This window comes from Arvicola amphibius, chromosome 15 (genome assembly GCF_903992535.2).
Source record: "Arvicola amphibius chromosome 15, mArvAmp1.2, whole genome shotgun sequence".
Taxonomy (NCBI): Eukaryota; Metazoa; Chordata; class Mammalia; order Rodentia; family Cricetidae; genus Arvicola; species Arvicola amphibius.
Window position 1 is genome coordinate 40,918,608 of NC_052061.1, and position 15,181 is coordinate 40,933,788.

A 15,181-nucleotide genomic window follows, 5' to 3' on the forward strand; every position below is an offset into this window, starting at 1 on the left:
AAGCTCTGAATGTAGATTATAGCTTTGCTTACAAGTTTGGTTTTTTTTTCTTCCAGCAGTAACCCTTCTCTTGTAAATTCTAAGTGTGTAAAATAAATATGATATAAAGTAGACTCAAATGAGAATATATGGATGTTGTTAATTTCTGGTAGCTTCTTCAAGCTGTGTGTTAGAGAATATGAAGCAGGGCCAGATCACAGTGTGGCATGTGGCATCCCCAAATCTTGATTGTCACCTGCCCCTCTCCTGCAGTGCCTCCTTGAAGCTCTCCAGTCTTTGTTTTTCATCTGTACAAATGGTGCAAAATTAATATCTACTTCATGGAAATTTCATGTCACTGTAAATGGTAAAATGTATCAGAGCTGCTTGTTACTGTTGCTGCAAGCTGGCATATCTACACAAATGCTTCCTTACACAAGTGGTTTTTTACACTAGTTTTTTTTTTTTCTTTTTTGGTTTTCGAGACAGGGTTTCTCTGGCAGCTTTTTTTAGAGCCTGTCCTGGAACTAGCTCTTGTAGACCAGGCTGGCCTCGAACTCACAGAGATCCGCCTGCCTCTGCCTCCCGAGTGCTGGGATTAAAGGTGTGCGCCACCACCGCCCGGCTTACACTAGTGTTTTTTTACATGAGTGTTTCTTTGCACTAGTCTCTTTACTCAAGTGTTTCTTGGCACGATTCTTTACATGAGTGTTTCTTTGCACGAGAGTTTCTTTACACGAGTGCTTCTTTTACACAGATCCGGGACCTAAACACTGTTTGTACAGGATGGGGTGGGCAGAACCACCGTCTGTGCTCTACCTGGAAGAAGGATCACACAGTTACTGATCCCTACTTGTCTTAGGTTGCTATGCTGTGAAAAGGGCATGGAGTCCCATGGCAACTCATGGGGAAAAAAAAAGCATTTAATTGGGGCGGCTTACAGCGTTATAGGTTTAGTTCATTATCGTCATGGGGCCAGTGGGGGGCATGGGAGCACCATGCAGACAGTGGTAGCTGAGAGTTCCATATCTGGATCTGAAGGCAATAGGAAAAGAGAAACCCCCTAAACCTGGCCTGAACATTTGAAACCTCAAAGCCCTTCCCAGTGACTTCTCCAACAAGGCCATGCATACTCAACAAAGCCCACAACCTCCAGTAATGCCACGTCCGTCTTTGGGGGCCATTTTAATTCAAACCGCCCGTACTACTAAACACATAAGTGTTGCCTCTGCAGCTGCCTGCAATAGACAGGATTTTCTGGGCGTACATTCAGAGACCCAGCTCCATGAGGCCACCCAGTGCTTCTGGGTTTCTAAGTCCTTTTTCTTCCAACATCAGTTGTACTCCTTTTTAGTTTTATTTTTAAAAATACATGTTTGTGTGTTTGTGAGCCTATGCAGGGTTGTTGGCACAGGTGCGAGGTCTGAGGACAATGGGAATCGGTTCTCTCCTTCCACCGAGGGGGTTCTGGGCATCGAACTTAGGTCATCAGGCTTGGCAACAGGAGCATCTCTCTGTACTCTGCTTTTTAACTCTTTCATGATTACAGTTTTAACAAATCATAGAATGAAGAGCTTCTGTCTCCTACCATTTGACCAGTTGAATGTGTGGGCCATGATGGACCCAGACGCTCCTCTGGTTCATCCAAGTGGAGAATGCAGAGCCTATGAGATATAGAGATAGGGTGCAGGCCTGCTCACTTTAGTATGCTCCTTCCCACCCTATCCCGCCAGGCATGGCTAGTAATACATCAACTATTGTGTGCTCTCACTGTAAGAGAAACGGGATGGTGGGGGAAATGACAAGCAATGGCCCAAAAGCAAACGAGAAAAAAGAAAACTTCATCCATGTTCTTTCAGGTATTTTGCAGGCAACTGATAGTTGATAGCCATGGCAATGACTGCTGTCCTTTTTTTAGTAGTTTTGATCATGATATGTTTCCTTTTTTTTTTGAGATAGGGTTTCACTATGTAGTCCAGGCTGGTGTTCAGCCCATGAGAAGCTTCCTGCCTCAGCCTCCCGAGTGTGGGAATGATAAGATAAGCTACTGTGCCCGGTTTACAGCGATCACATTTCATCTCCCGAGGTTTTTGTTTTGCAGAACATTATCTTGGTTTTTGTCTGCCTCTGTTGCTAAGCAGAGTGTGCATGTGAGGGTTTCCCCTCTGACTTGCTGCAATGAAGAGAGGTACAGGACTGGGAGTGGAAATGGTTGAGCCCTCGGAGGCGGTGGTAGTTAAAGGATGATCGGAAGGAAGAGTGGGACGAGTGCTGTCACCCTCAGTGGCACCGTGAGCCGAAAGTATGCTGCCCTGTCTATTGAGTGGTACTGGGCTTGGCCTCAGTGCTGGGAGAGGCCAGGAACGGTAGAGGACCAGAGGAGAGGTGGGCTGTGTGGACACTCTGGACTGTGGATTTGAAGGGGAGGGAAAACCACCGCTAAGTGTGGACTGTGGTCCTTCCAGTTGCTATCAGGGTGAAGTCGCGGACTTCAGCTTCTCCATGCATGTGAATAGATGGTTGTGGGGCTACACAGGTACCCAGGGCCTGGGCTCCTGGGCAGCCTTCAGAAGGACTGCTGAGGCAGGCCAGTGAGGACCCATTCCTGTCGGTGAGGAGTGAGGCCACTCCATGCCCGTCCTGGGGGATGGGAGGGCAGTGCTCAGTTACCGTGGTGACGTGCATTCGCAGGCTGTTTTTCAGGGTCTAATCCCACTTTCCAGCCTCAGTTCCCAATAAACAGCAACTGTTACTCCCATTACAGAGGAGAACACTAAGCACCTCAAGGGAATTAATTTTCCCAGCCAGTCAGTGCTAAACTTACAAGGCATTCTGACTTGATTCATAGTGTAATTGAATCTTTACCGTTGAGCTTGGGAAAGGCTGATGACGTGTCTTGGGGGATGATGTGGCTTCCCCCACCATCCTGAGATCACCATCCCCCTTTACAGAGGTACTATCGAAGCCTTCCGCAAGATAGTTATGGGAGTTAAGATTAGCAAGAGGGATCTGCAGTCACCATAACGCTATGGATTATTATTTAAAAAAAAAAACAGTGAGCATTGTGTTTGAGCAGTTGCCTTCAAATTCACAACGATGGTAGCATTTTCTGATGGCCTCAAGGCTTATATGTGTGGCAGGCATTTTTTTCTAGTCTCAAGAGGCGAGTACTGTTTACACATTTACAAGTAAAGGCAGCTGGGGCCCGGCGGTCCCCTGAGCCATGTTGTCAGTGCTGCCGTCCCACTGAGCTGTGGATTCAGGTCAGCCTGGCTCTGGCTTCTCTGTTGAAAGTGACATCATCTCTCCACTTTGCTATCTAAATACCTCATGCTGTTCCCCATCTGGTCCCTCTGGTTTTAGGCAGTCTCCGTCTGAATCACACTTAGCCAATATATACTCACGAAATTCCAGAGATCAGTGTGGCATAGCCGCCACCAGCAACCCATTTGTTTCTGCACGGATAGACTCATGGATCCCAGAGGCGGGTTCTAGAACTTCATAAAACACAGAAAAGGAGAAAGGAGGCTTGTTTCCCAAAGTCTTGTGCATCAGTCCACTTTGACAACAGCAAGTTGTGCCTTAATCCCAGAGAAACAGGAGAGGAGGACATGGGCTCTTGAATGATTTTCCTGGTTGAGCCCCAAGTCTTGGGGCAAGTAGACTTCCTAGTTCCTTAGACGTTTCCATCATGAATGGAATGACACCTAGGGTGTTCAGTTTTAACATGGTGGCTAGGAGCACCTGGATACATAATTTACAATAAATCAACTTCTCTAGTGGCCTCAGATAGTAAACTTTCATAGTGGCTTGATAACCGGATATAGTGAGGGTTTCGGGAAGTGAGGCATTTTACGGCATTTCAAGGTTGAATATTCTCAGAATGGTGTCCTTTCTGTTAACCAAAGACAGATGAGTAGTCCAAAGGATCAGCATATATGTAAATAGGGAACTTATGAAGACTTTCTCCCTTCTCTTCCCTTCCTTTCTCTTCCCTTCCTTCTCCTCTCCCCTCTCCTCCCCTTCCCTACCCTCCTGATCCTTCCCCTTCTGGCTCCTCCCTTCCTGGCCCCTCCCCTCCTCTTCCCTCTGCTCCCCTCCCATCTCCTTTCTTCTCTCTTCTGTGTTTCACCCCCTTCCCTTCCTTCTTCTCTACCTCCCTCCCTTCCAGCTACCACACCACCGCTTTGTAGTCAGGGCTGATCCTTTGCTCACAATTCTCCCACCTAAGCCTGGACTTCTGAGTACTGGGATTGCAGCACTGCATCTGTGGATGCAAATCCTACATGTTTATGTTCACTTCACTTTTTAAAAACTTTCTAGAATTGATGTGAGTTTGAAGCAAGAGATGACTGAAGTAAGGCTGGGGAGCTCGACATGGGTTTGGTGTCAGCCCTCACTCTCCTCACTGTGGATCTCCATTCCTTTCCTGGGCACCTGAGGTTTATACTGTATCCCATCTAGTTAAGTTACCCCACTTCTATGCCAATGAAATGTGATTGTAAGCAGCATTTTCCGCTGCCCAATGGAACTCTCCCGCATGCACCTGTTTGCCCTTTCTGCTGTGGAGCAGCATTGCAGAAGGTGGAGGGAGGCTCCATGACCAAGATAGACCTGGGTTCACCCACCTGCTTGGTTCAGTGTGAACAGTGGAGGGTCTTTTCTGTTTTATGATGTTTTGATTCAGCGCCTGTTCCTTACAGCATTTGCTGACTAATACAGACGTTGCTGAATATGCTAAGGAGTTTGGAGTTTTTGCTGGCCAGTCTGAATTGGAAAAGGGGGCTTTTGCAAGTATGTTCTGCCAAAGTAGAGAACAGGCTCTGTTCTAGATTCTCCCTGTTCTAGATGGCACATGCTAATTGAATCACTTGTTAGTAAAAGTAATATCTTTTTGTTATGACGATGAGTCATTTCCAGATCTTGACTATGGGAATGATTATATGAAATGGTGCATTGTTCTTTGTTTTCTATTGCTGTGATAAAGACATGGCGACCAAAAACAACTTGGGAAGGAAAAGATTTATTTTGACTTTCATGTCCTGATCACAGTACTGAGGGTAGTCAAGGTGGATTCAAACTAGGGCAATCATCTGGAGGCAGGAATGGAAGTAGAAACTGTGAGAGAATGCTGCTTATTGTATTGCTTAGCCTGCTTTCTTATACTACCCAGGACCACCTGCCTAGGGGATGGTACCATCCATGGTGGGCTGGGCCTTTCCACATCAATCATTAATCAAGTAAATGTCCTATAGGCTTGCCCATAGGCCAGTCTGATGGAGACATTGTTCAGTAATGGTTTACTCTTCCCAGATGACTCTAGCTTATGTCATGTTGACAAAAACTGAGCAGCACACCCATAAGGAAATGTCACATAATTTGGCAAAGATACACCAAGCAGAAAAAAGAAAATGAATGCATCTCCACATTGGTAAAACCCTCCTAATAACTCTGATCTAATAAATTTTAGTATTGCCAGTGTTGAGATTTTCAGGTTTTGACAATGTACTGTATATAGATAAGAGCTCTCCACTGTGCAGAGCTGGATGCTGGGTGTGTGAGACCCTCTAGACCAGTTTTGATGTCTTCCTGCGAGTCTATCACTATTTCCAAATATAAGCGCATGCATTAAACCAGCACAGTGATTTGTGGCCTTCCCTAGATCAATCACTGCCAGGTTGAGTCTCTTGCCTTCCCTCCGCTGATAATCCACAACCCCACCCTTCAGATATGAGTCCCATTTGCTGTCTGTCCACCAAGCTACACCTTTCCCAGGTAGAGCACAAGACACCGTCAACATTTCTAGGAAGCTGCTAAGTTTGCTCGGCAGTCAGGAGAGCAAGCCCCCTCTCCAGCACAGGAGTAAACACACACTCCTAAGCCAATTCCCAAAACAGCATTCTTCCCCCTCCTGGACCTCACTGGGTTACATACAGTTTTTCAGGAGCAAGAAACCTGATACCCAGGCCAGGAGAACCCTTTGAATAATAGTGTGTGGACTGGAGTCTCTATCCCCAGGAGCCTAGTAACCCACAGCTCGTGGATTAGTTGGGTGACCCCATGCTCCCCCTGGGTGTATATGTCCTGGTCTTATTCTTATTAGCAATGGCAGCCAAGTGCTGTATTTTGAAGAAAAAAAGTGAAGGGGAACCGAAAGATAACCTACCAATTTTAAGTTACACATAGAGAGGAATGTGTGGGTCACTTGGCTCCACCATCATTTTCCTTGGATTGCTTTGGGGTCACCATCTGGGAATGTTCTCCCTGTTTTATGGGGAAAATATGTACATGCATTTTCATAATGTGGAGCATGCTATCCTTTGGGGTTTCCAGCAATGAATAATGTCTCTAACAAATGCCTGACTTTCCTTTGTGATGTAGGTGCATTTTGTTAGGAGTCTGTGTATTGCAACGATTGTCTTGCCCTGGGTAAAGGAAAACAGGAAGTGTGGGAGTTAGGGGCTGGGGCTAGGGGCTGACAGTCCATCTGATTGTTCTAAAGGTCCAATCAAGTGCTTAAGTGCTATCACGCAGGCACAAGAATGTGGGGTTATACAAGTCAACTATCAACACATTTTAGATGTTTAACAGAACTTTTACCTATTGGATAGATACCAGTTAGTGGACAGAAGGATGAACAAACAAACAAGCAAGCAAATAGAAAGCTGTATCATTTTGATACCACAGTGCTTTGCGCAGATGTGACCTTACTCAACTTTTCTCAGGTGCATGGTGGCCACTCAGGTATCTCTTGTGGCTTTCAACTGTCTGTGCAGCTTTGGCTAACTCAGAACTCCTGACTTTCCTTCCATTCCCTCTTCCTTTTTGGTATTATTGTCCCACACCACCATACCTCATTTTACTTCTTTAAAAAATATTTTATTTTTAATTATGTGTAGGTATGTAGGTAATGTACCCGTGAGTGTGGGTTCCCCCCGAGACCAGAGTTGTTGGATCCCCTGCTTGGAGTTACAGGTGGTTATGAATCACCGTCGTGGGTGCTGGGAACTGAAGTCAGGTCCTCTGTGAGAGCAGTGTGCTGAGCCAGCTTCAGTCCCTACTTCTTTCTTGCTAGAGTGAGGGCTATGACTGAACCTTATGTGGCCCGCCCTGCTCCAGGATTCCCTGACATAAGAAAACTGAGAGCGCTCTCTGCTGACACCCCTACTTTCCTGGGTCCCGTTGATGCTTTCCTTCCAAGTCAGCAACACTTTAGTGTTTGCCATTGTCACCCCAAATTTGGAGTTTTTGCTTTCAACAGATGAATCTTATCACGACCACTGACATGCTGTTGTATTTGGGGAAACCACTTAATCACTCTGTTCCACTTTTTCCTAAACCTGGGCTCTGTTAGTAACCATGGCCTGGGTCCTATTGGACATAGTGTCAGTGAGCTGGTCTGATGTGGCCTTCAAAGAGTGCCAGAGTCAGTCACATCACGTATCCAACCTCTTATTGACATGTGGCATTAGCATAAGAACTTGATACAGAAGGTACCTTCTCCTGGTGAAATTGACTGAGCATCTTCTGTTTTTCTAGGGCACTCAGCTGGCAGCTCTGTTAGGACTCATTAATAGTGAATTCATCTTTTGCAAATGAGGAAACTGAGGCTCAGAAAAGTTAACTGTTCCAAAGCCGGTATGATTTCTGTGGACACTGGCTCTTGGTCTTTGTTCATAGCTTATGAGCTGGGTTAAAGCCCAGTATAGAGGCGGCCAAGCTAAGCTGGCTACCGCTCAGCACAGCCAGGATCCACTCCCAAGTAAGACAGCCTGCATTCGCTTCACGGCATTGGAGGGGTCCTGCTATTCTCCTTAGTCTGACTTAGGCATCACAGTCTAGACTAGAATTCCCAAGTTTGCCATTTGTTTCATGAGCTTTCTATACCTGAACAGACAGGTAATACTGGACGTTCTTGGAAGAATTAGGTAGGTCTCAGAAAGAGTTGGTATTTAATCTTGTTCCCCACAGTTCATCCAGAGTTAAAAGTATAGACTACTCCAGACGCATAAGGTCCCAGAAGAATAGCCCTGAAGTCTGTCCATGCAGGATCCTGCCACCAAGACCATGTCCACTAGGACTTTGCTGGACCCGATCCCAATCCCTCTAGTAAGGCCGATTTGGGGCCACTCTTTCCCCCTTCTTTGCTCTGTAGTCTCTTAAATTGCCGCCCTGGAAAATCAGGGGAAATATTCCCAGTTGTTCAGTATTTTTAAGACTTATTTTAAATGTGTGTTGGTGCGCATATGCACACATGCACTTACACAAGTGCAGGTGTGTTTCTGTGGAGGCCAGAAGAGAGCATCAGATCCCCTGAGGCTGGAGTCACTGGCATGTGTGAACTGTTGAACATGGGTGCTCTGGTCCTCTGTAAGAGCAACAAGTGCTCTCAGCTGCTGAGCCATCTCTCCAGTACCTTGCTACTGCTGCTGTTGCTTTTGGTATAGAATCTCTCACTGGCTTAGAATTTCTGAGTAAACAGCACAGGCTGATTAGCAATCCCCAGGGATCCACCTGTCTCCGCCTTGCCAGTGCTTGGACTACAAGGCATGTGCCATCACATCTGGCTTGTAATCACACCTAAGTTCTCGGAATCAAAGTCACATCCTCTTGCTTATGTGGCACGCAATTTTCTAGCTGATCATTTTCCCAGCCCTGCCCTTAATTTATTTGAAGTCACCAAAACGTCTCACCATATTGCCTCATTTGGCCTTAAACTCACCCAGTAGCCCAAGCTGACCTGAAACTCAAGACCAGCTGTGGTGTCAGGAGTGCATGTGTGCTGGACCACCACCCCTGATTGGATTGTCTTTAAGGGCGATGCGGGCTTAGTGGAAGCGTTTCAGAACCTGGGTGGAGTCTTTTGAGATCACAGTATTGTCCATTAATTTTTGGCCAGGCTTGCTCTTGGTCTCCCGCCCCCATAGATGTAGCTCTGTGGAGCACATATTTAAAGATAACATGAGCTAGAAAACTCCTTGGAGCCTCTTCCACGTACTGAGTGAAGCCATGCACAACCCCCAACCTGGAACTCCAGCCGAGTCCCAGCCTCACATGCTCCCTGGACTTGGCAGTAAAAGCTGTGTTCTTCCATCCATTCTGATGATGTATAGTCTCTCTGGGCGTCTAATATTAAACAGGGGAATTCCGACATGTTCCATAACGCATTTACTGCAACTTGATACCACGAACTATACTTGCTGTTATTTATCATTTCTTTTTTATTTTCTCTAATTCCAGCACAAAGCCAAGGTAGAAGCAATGACCCTGGACCTGGCTGTGCTCCGCAGCGTGCAGCATTTTGCTGAAGCGTTCAAGGCCAAGAATGTGTGAGTGTTTCAGTGCGGGCTTATACATCATAATTGCTTGCTATCGTAATGTCTTTATCAGATGAACACTATCAGGAGAACGCAAGGCTGCAGTGCTGTCTTGGCATCCAAACCGGAGGCTCATTTATATTGGCACTGTTGAGGAGGGCTGTATTCGCTTGACTCTGAGTCACCCTTGTTATGAGATGTGTCATCAATCTACTAACAGCTTCACAGACCAAAAAGAAACGAGAAGGCATTATTAAAGCACATAAGGCTGATCCACATTAGGGCAGTTTTAAGATGTGCCCCGTGACAAGCTTGTGTATCTCTCCGAATTGAGGAAAGGTGTACCTCAAGGGCCATCCAGGGACCTCACATATTCTGTATGGACAGGGTTTGAAACCCTCAGCATTCTTTCTTCTAGTGCTCATCAGGCCTTTGATGCTTTGACATGGGATGTGGGTGTAGCTGTGGACACAGATGCAGGTTGTAAGACCCCAGGGCCTTTCCAGCTCCTGGTGCCTCCTCATACCCACAATCCTGGTTGGATCTTGCCTTCGCTTTATCTGCTGACTTGAGAAGAGAGGATTCTTCATCAGCCCTTAAATATGCCTTAGTTGGGGTGGGGGGAGGGCTGTATACTCCACTGCCCTCCAGAAACTTCCCTTCCCTACCAAGAAAGAAGTCAGAGAAGAGAAAGGAAGAAGGAAGGGGCAGGGAGGGCATGAAGCAGACTCAACTTAGGCTCCATGCTAATGAAAGCAGTGGTGGCTCGCTATGTTGTAATTATAGTATTTTGTTTCCAGGGTTTATTTTTATGGTTGCTTCTATAGGGCAAGCAGTACTAGTTTCTCATTAACCATAGTGGCTTTGGTTTCATTAATAAATAACTTCACTTAATTTTATTTTCCAGCGAGGTGATTGAAGCATGAGGATTAAGTTAATCATAGCCCCGGTGGTGCCAAGGGGGAAATGATGGCATGAGCGATTCCAACATGCCTGGACTCGTAGGGCTCAGACTAGGCCATGCTGAAGTTCCTTGTGCTCATAAGAGGAGCTGGGGAAGGGATCTTCAACCAGGCATTCAAATACTCCTGTGCTACCTGATTTCTCTTCCTGGGTCCACTCTGGTCTTTTAGAGCATCCCAGTATTTGATCTTTGCTGAGCAAGTGAGTGGAATGACTCCTGGGGCAGAGTGTCCTGTTCGGAGTACTCCAGACTTGTATCATTCCTGAGGGAAGAGCCTTCACTAGGGCAGAGCTAGATCCACCCCTGGCTCTGCCAATCAGAAATGTGAGCCCCGCCATGTGCTCTTTCTGGTGCTGTGTCCTCACTAGCTGCCATCCCTTGCCTGCTATCGAAGGGGCTGGAGAGCAGGAACAGCAGTGGCTCTCACGTTTATTCATCTCATCCTCTTCATTTGTTTGTCTACTTAACAGGCTTTTGCCAAGCACATCCAAATCCCCAGACATTCTTCTGGGAGGACATTGCTGGCCACTGGAGCCGAGGTGACCTCAACCAAGATGGCCACAGCCTTAAATGTCAGCAAGCCATATTTTATTACTGATGCCAACTCCTCATCCCAATAGGTTGCAGAGGAACAAAATTACTAGCAACCCCAGCAGCAGAAGTAAAAGCTCGTTTTTTTTGGGGGGGGGGTTCAGTTGGGGCACACACATTTAGAATGCCTTGCCTGCACCTTCTGGTTCAGTTCTGAAATCACTTTCATGGAGGGAGTGATTGTATCCATTATGCAGATGAGAAAGTGAGGCTAGAATGATGGGGTAGGAAATGCATAGGCAGCATTTGGTAAAAGAACGGGCCAAGGCCCCATGTGGCCCATCGCACCAGGACTCCCTCTGCTCTCCTCTGTGCTGCTGTCTTTAATATAAAGACAATAGAAAGTCGAACTCAGAAAACTAGTGAGTTTCTTAGGGACACTCGGCAGCTGATGGCACATGGAGAATTCTGTCCATTCTAACTTCTCCCTCCTCCCTGGTACCCACTGCCCTGATTAGGTCTCGAAGTGTGTGTGTGTGTGTGTGTGTGTGTGTGTGTGTGTGTGTGTGTGGCTTTGCTGAAGAGAGCTGACTGTTTGATCATAGCCCTGTTCTCAAAGCCGTCATTAGACTTTATCTAGTACATAGTTCAGAAACCATCACACCTAAGGGCCTTTTATAATCACGGACCCAAACTCTTGGAGGGAAAACTTGCCCATTTTGCACTAATCTTCGGCTACCAATACTTGTATGTTCAGGCCCAGGGGCAAGGTTTCCCTTAGACTAAGGCTTAGGACCTATGCTGCCTGTGCCTTAAGAGTCCAGGGTTGCTCACAGCGTGGAGAAATACTGCCGTACTGAAAGTATGTATAAAACAGTGAGTGATTTTCCCTTTTGACATACTGCCAGTTCCGAAATCTCCCCTGGAAAGGCAAATGACAGCTCAGTGCTAACGGTCTCCGGATTCAGAGAGCTGTCAGACGTGAATTTAAGTGCCAGTGACCAGGCTGCCAGAAAAACATGTGTAACTCTAGCTTTATCATCACCTCCCATCTTTGGACATTAACATTTCCTCGTGTGTAAAACATCATGACAAATGAAAGCATGCCTGCCAGTTCAGAACCAGTTCCTTTTCTGTGAGCAGTTGGACCAAAGAAAGGAGAAGCCCTCCGACGTGAATTCCACGTGGGCGCTCCATTATGCTCCATTGAATAGATCTTTTTACAGCCTGCACACGAGCTCTCTGGAATACCATCAGGCTCCATGCAGTCCTCAGGACAAGTGTGACCTCGCACCTTGGGATGGGCAGTGAATTTATTTTGTCACTTGAGGATGGCGAAAATGAAAGCCAAAGGCAAAAAAAAAAAAAAAAAAAAAAACCCACTGGTAGAAAATGCAGCCTGTCACGTATGCTGCAGAACTGGCCTCTCCCTACCTGAGCAGACTTGAAATGTCTCCTCCGTAGATGACTTCCCTTTGGAGGCTAGGGTAGGCTGGGGAGGAGAGGACCGGTACAGAGCGAGCATGGCTGATGAGGGTTACAGAAGCGGTAAGGACTAGCCAAGCGTTTCTGTTAACTCTATGCATGGCAGCGGGGTAGACGCTTTTCCTGTTGTGTGTGTGAATGGGTGTGTATGCGGCGGCCAGAGGCTGACCTTGGATGCCTTCCTCACTCACTTTCCACTTTAGGTTTCTGAGACAGGATCTCTTCACTGACCCTGGAGTTGGCTACTTGGCCATGTTGGTTTGTCAGCAAGCTCCAGGGTTCCTCCTATCTCTGCTTCCCTAGCACTGGGATTACAGGTGTGTCTCCTTTGTCTGGCTGTCACGTGACTGGTGGTGTGAATGAGAATGCCCTCCATTGGCTTCTCTTTGAAAGCTACCAGTTGGTAGGACTGTTTGGGAAGGATTAGGAGTCATGGCCTTGGAGTGTGTTAGGTGGAGAAACTGAACCCAAGATGGTCTGCCTCCAGGCACATAGAGGACACATGACCGCTCGCCATGCCTGTTCTCCTGAGGTCCTGTGCAGACTACCTGCCCAGTCTGCCTCATCCACTTGCTTGCTCATTGTCTTTTTCATCCATTTCTTCTGTTATTCTCTGCTACCTCTTCAGGGTGGTCAGCTCAGGAACCTCAGTCTGCTTCTCGATACTTCTCCCCAGTTTGTGATGGTAGTGGTGGTCAACCAGTGTGTCTCAGGCCAAATTATTCTGGGCATTACTGGAAAGTTCCAAACCAAAGACTGTGGCAGTTTCCCACCAAGCTGATTTTTTTAAAAAGATATTTTGGGTAAAATTGGCATTCAGAAAGGAAGCCAGACTCCACAGTGCTGGTAGGCAAGGGTATCTGTCAGCGGGAAGCAGCTGGGGCAAGTCTTCTTGTGATCACCCAGGCTGCTCATCTGGGTCCCCTCTGACAGACTTCAAAGCCTCCACTTGTTGGTGATGGCTTCTTGTGTGCTCTCAATCTGGCTGTAGCTGTTTCATTTACCAGAACAGAAAGCCTCCATCTTGAGGCCCAAAACAGCTCAGCGTTCCAAGGACGAGATGTTCCAGAAGCATGTTCTTTCTCACTAGCGTTCTGTCGTTCCCAATAAAATGGAAGGCTGCACTCCAATCCTGCAATTTTAAAAGTTGGGAATGGCCCACCATAAAGGACATGGGTTACTAGGATTCCTGTTGCCAGCCAGCTCTCATTGGCCAAGGGCTTCATTCGTCCTCAAAGAGAGCTGCAATTGATAGAAAATTCATATTAACCTAGTTGTGCAATTCTGAAGGCTTCTAGAACTCCCTTTTTCATCATGGGTTTCTATTTCTTGTCTCAGCTTTCTGTCTCCAGTATAATTTAAATAAATTAGGCTTCATTTCACCAAGAAAATCATACCAAAATGTGTTTTATTTAAAGGTTAAAATAAAAGTTTTCTAGCCTTTACTTATTAAACATTTGAGGAGAAAAATCTTTAGCAAAATTGTTTATTTTTACTTCCCACTAGAAGACGTTCAGAACTTGAGCTACTAACCCAGGACATTATATTCTTGGATTCATATTCCAGAGTTCTGTCTCTTTTCCATCTATAGAAGTGGGTGGGCCATAAATTATTAAATAAAACCCCAAATTTGAGGGCTAAGTTACCCAGAAGACCAGTGTGTAAATTACAGATTGATCTTTCCTTTCCTCCCGAGCTCAGCTTGGCGAATGATGTTTTAGCCAACATTTCTGCATCAGTCTTTGCTCAGCATGAGACATCTATCCTGCTCCGTGCACCCTGGGACCCTGGTGCCTCACTTTCCCTCACAGTGTGAAAACTCGAGGAGAGAAAGCGCCGAGGCTCATTTCCACTGCAACAGACGCTCTCAGTTCAGATCTTTGTTGTGATGTCTCGAGGAAGTTTTATGAAGTCTACCAGCTCATTGTTCTTCTACTCTATGTATTTTCCATCTTAAATCATTGAAAAACCACATTATGAGCCATTTAATACATCTAGAAACACCAGGGAACATTGTGTCTCTTACAAGCTCTTTTTCTTTCTTGACTACTTAACTCTTTGGGTGTCAAATCTTTTTACATCATATTGTTTAAAAACATCTCAAAAGTATACCGTGCAGTAATCTTGTATTAAACAGGAAAAATGAAACAACAGCTCTGTCAATATAAAGTAGGGCTCAGTACATTTTCCTGTAAAGGACCAGAGAGGAAATATTGTACATTTTAAGATGTTGAAAAATCTCTTTGTAAAAACTCAGTTCTGCCGTTGTAACATGGAAGCATGCATCGACAGTGTGTGCCAATATAACTTTATTGTCAAAAGAACTGTGTGCAGTATGTATCGATAAAACTTTATTGACAGGAAAACCGTGGGCAGTGTGTGCTAATAAAACTTTATTGACAAACATTCCCTAGTTCTACTTCTCAGCAGACACACTATGTTAACCCTAGGACAATAGGTCACAACCCCTCTTTCTGTAGAAATAACGGGTTTGGGGATGTCAGCTGAACCTAGATTTAAATTTCAGCTCTACTGCATTTTTTTTCTTGGAAGAAGGATCATGTTGTGACTGGTTATGACGGGTAGGTACATAGAGCTGATCTATACATGACCAGTTTCATCACTCTATAAAAGCTGCCTTGGGATTCTTTGGAGGTGGGAGAGGATTTTGAGTAGAACAGTGTGCCTGGCTAAGTTTCCTGGGAAATAGTACCTTATAGGAAACAGGCCAATTTACGCCCTGAATAACATTAAATCAGGAAAGTCCTGAGGCCCCAGTGGGAACTTGAAGGCATATAATGATATTGGTGATGACTGCTATTTATCAGCTATTAGTCATGTGTCGAACACAGCTAAAGAGTCAGAGGGCATGTCCATAATAGCAAAAAGAACTACAATGTCTTCC

General features: G+C 45.9%; 1 protein-coding gene across 4 annotated transcripts in view; it reads left to right on the top strand.

Moving 5' to 3' along the window:
• Window positions 1–15,181, top strand: part of Wwox (WW domain containing oxidoreductase) — an 884,382-nt gene that overhangs the window by 226,137 nt on the left and 643,064 nt on the right. For all 4 annotated transcript variants that reach the window (XM_038312890.1, XM_038312891.1, XM_038312892.1 and 1 more), the window contains exon 6: window positions 9,220–9,308. In XM_038312890.1, the coding sequence (XP_038168818.1) occupies window positions 9,220–9,308 (89 nt within the window). The remainder of the gene's footprint in view (window positions 1–9,219; window positions 9,309–15,181) is intronic.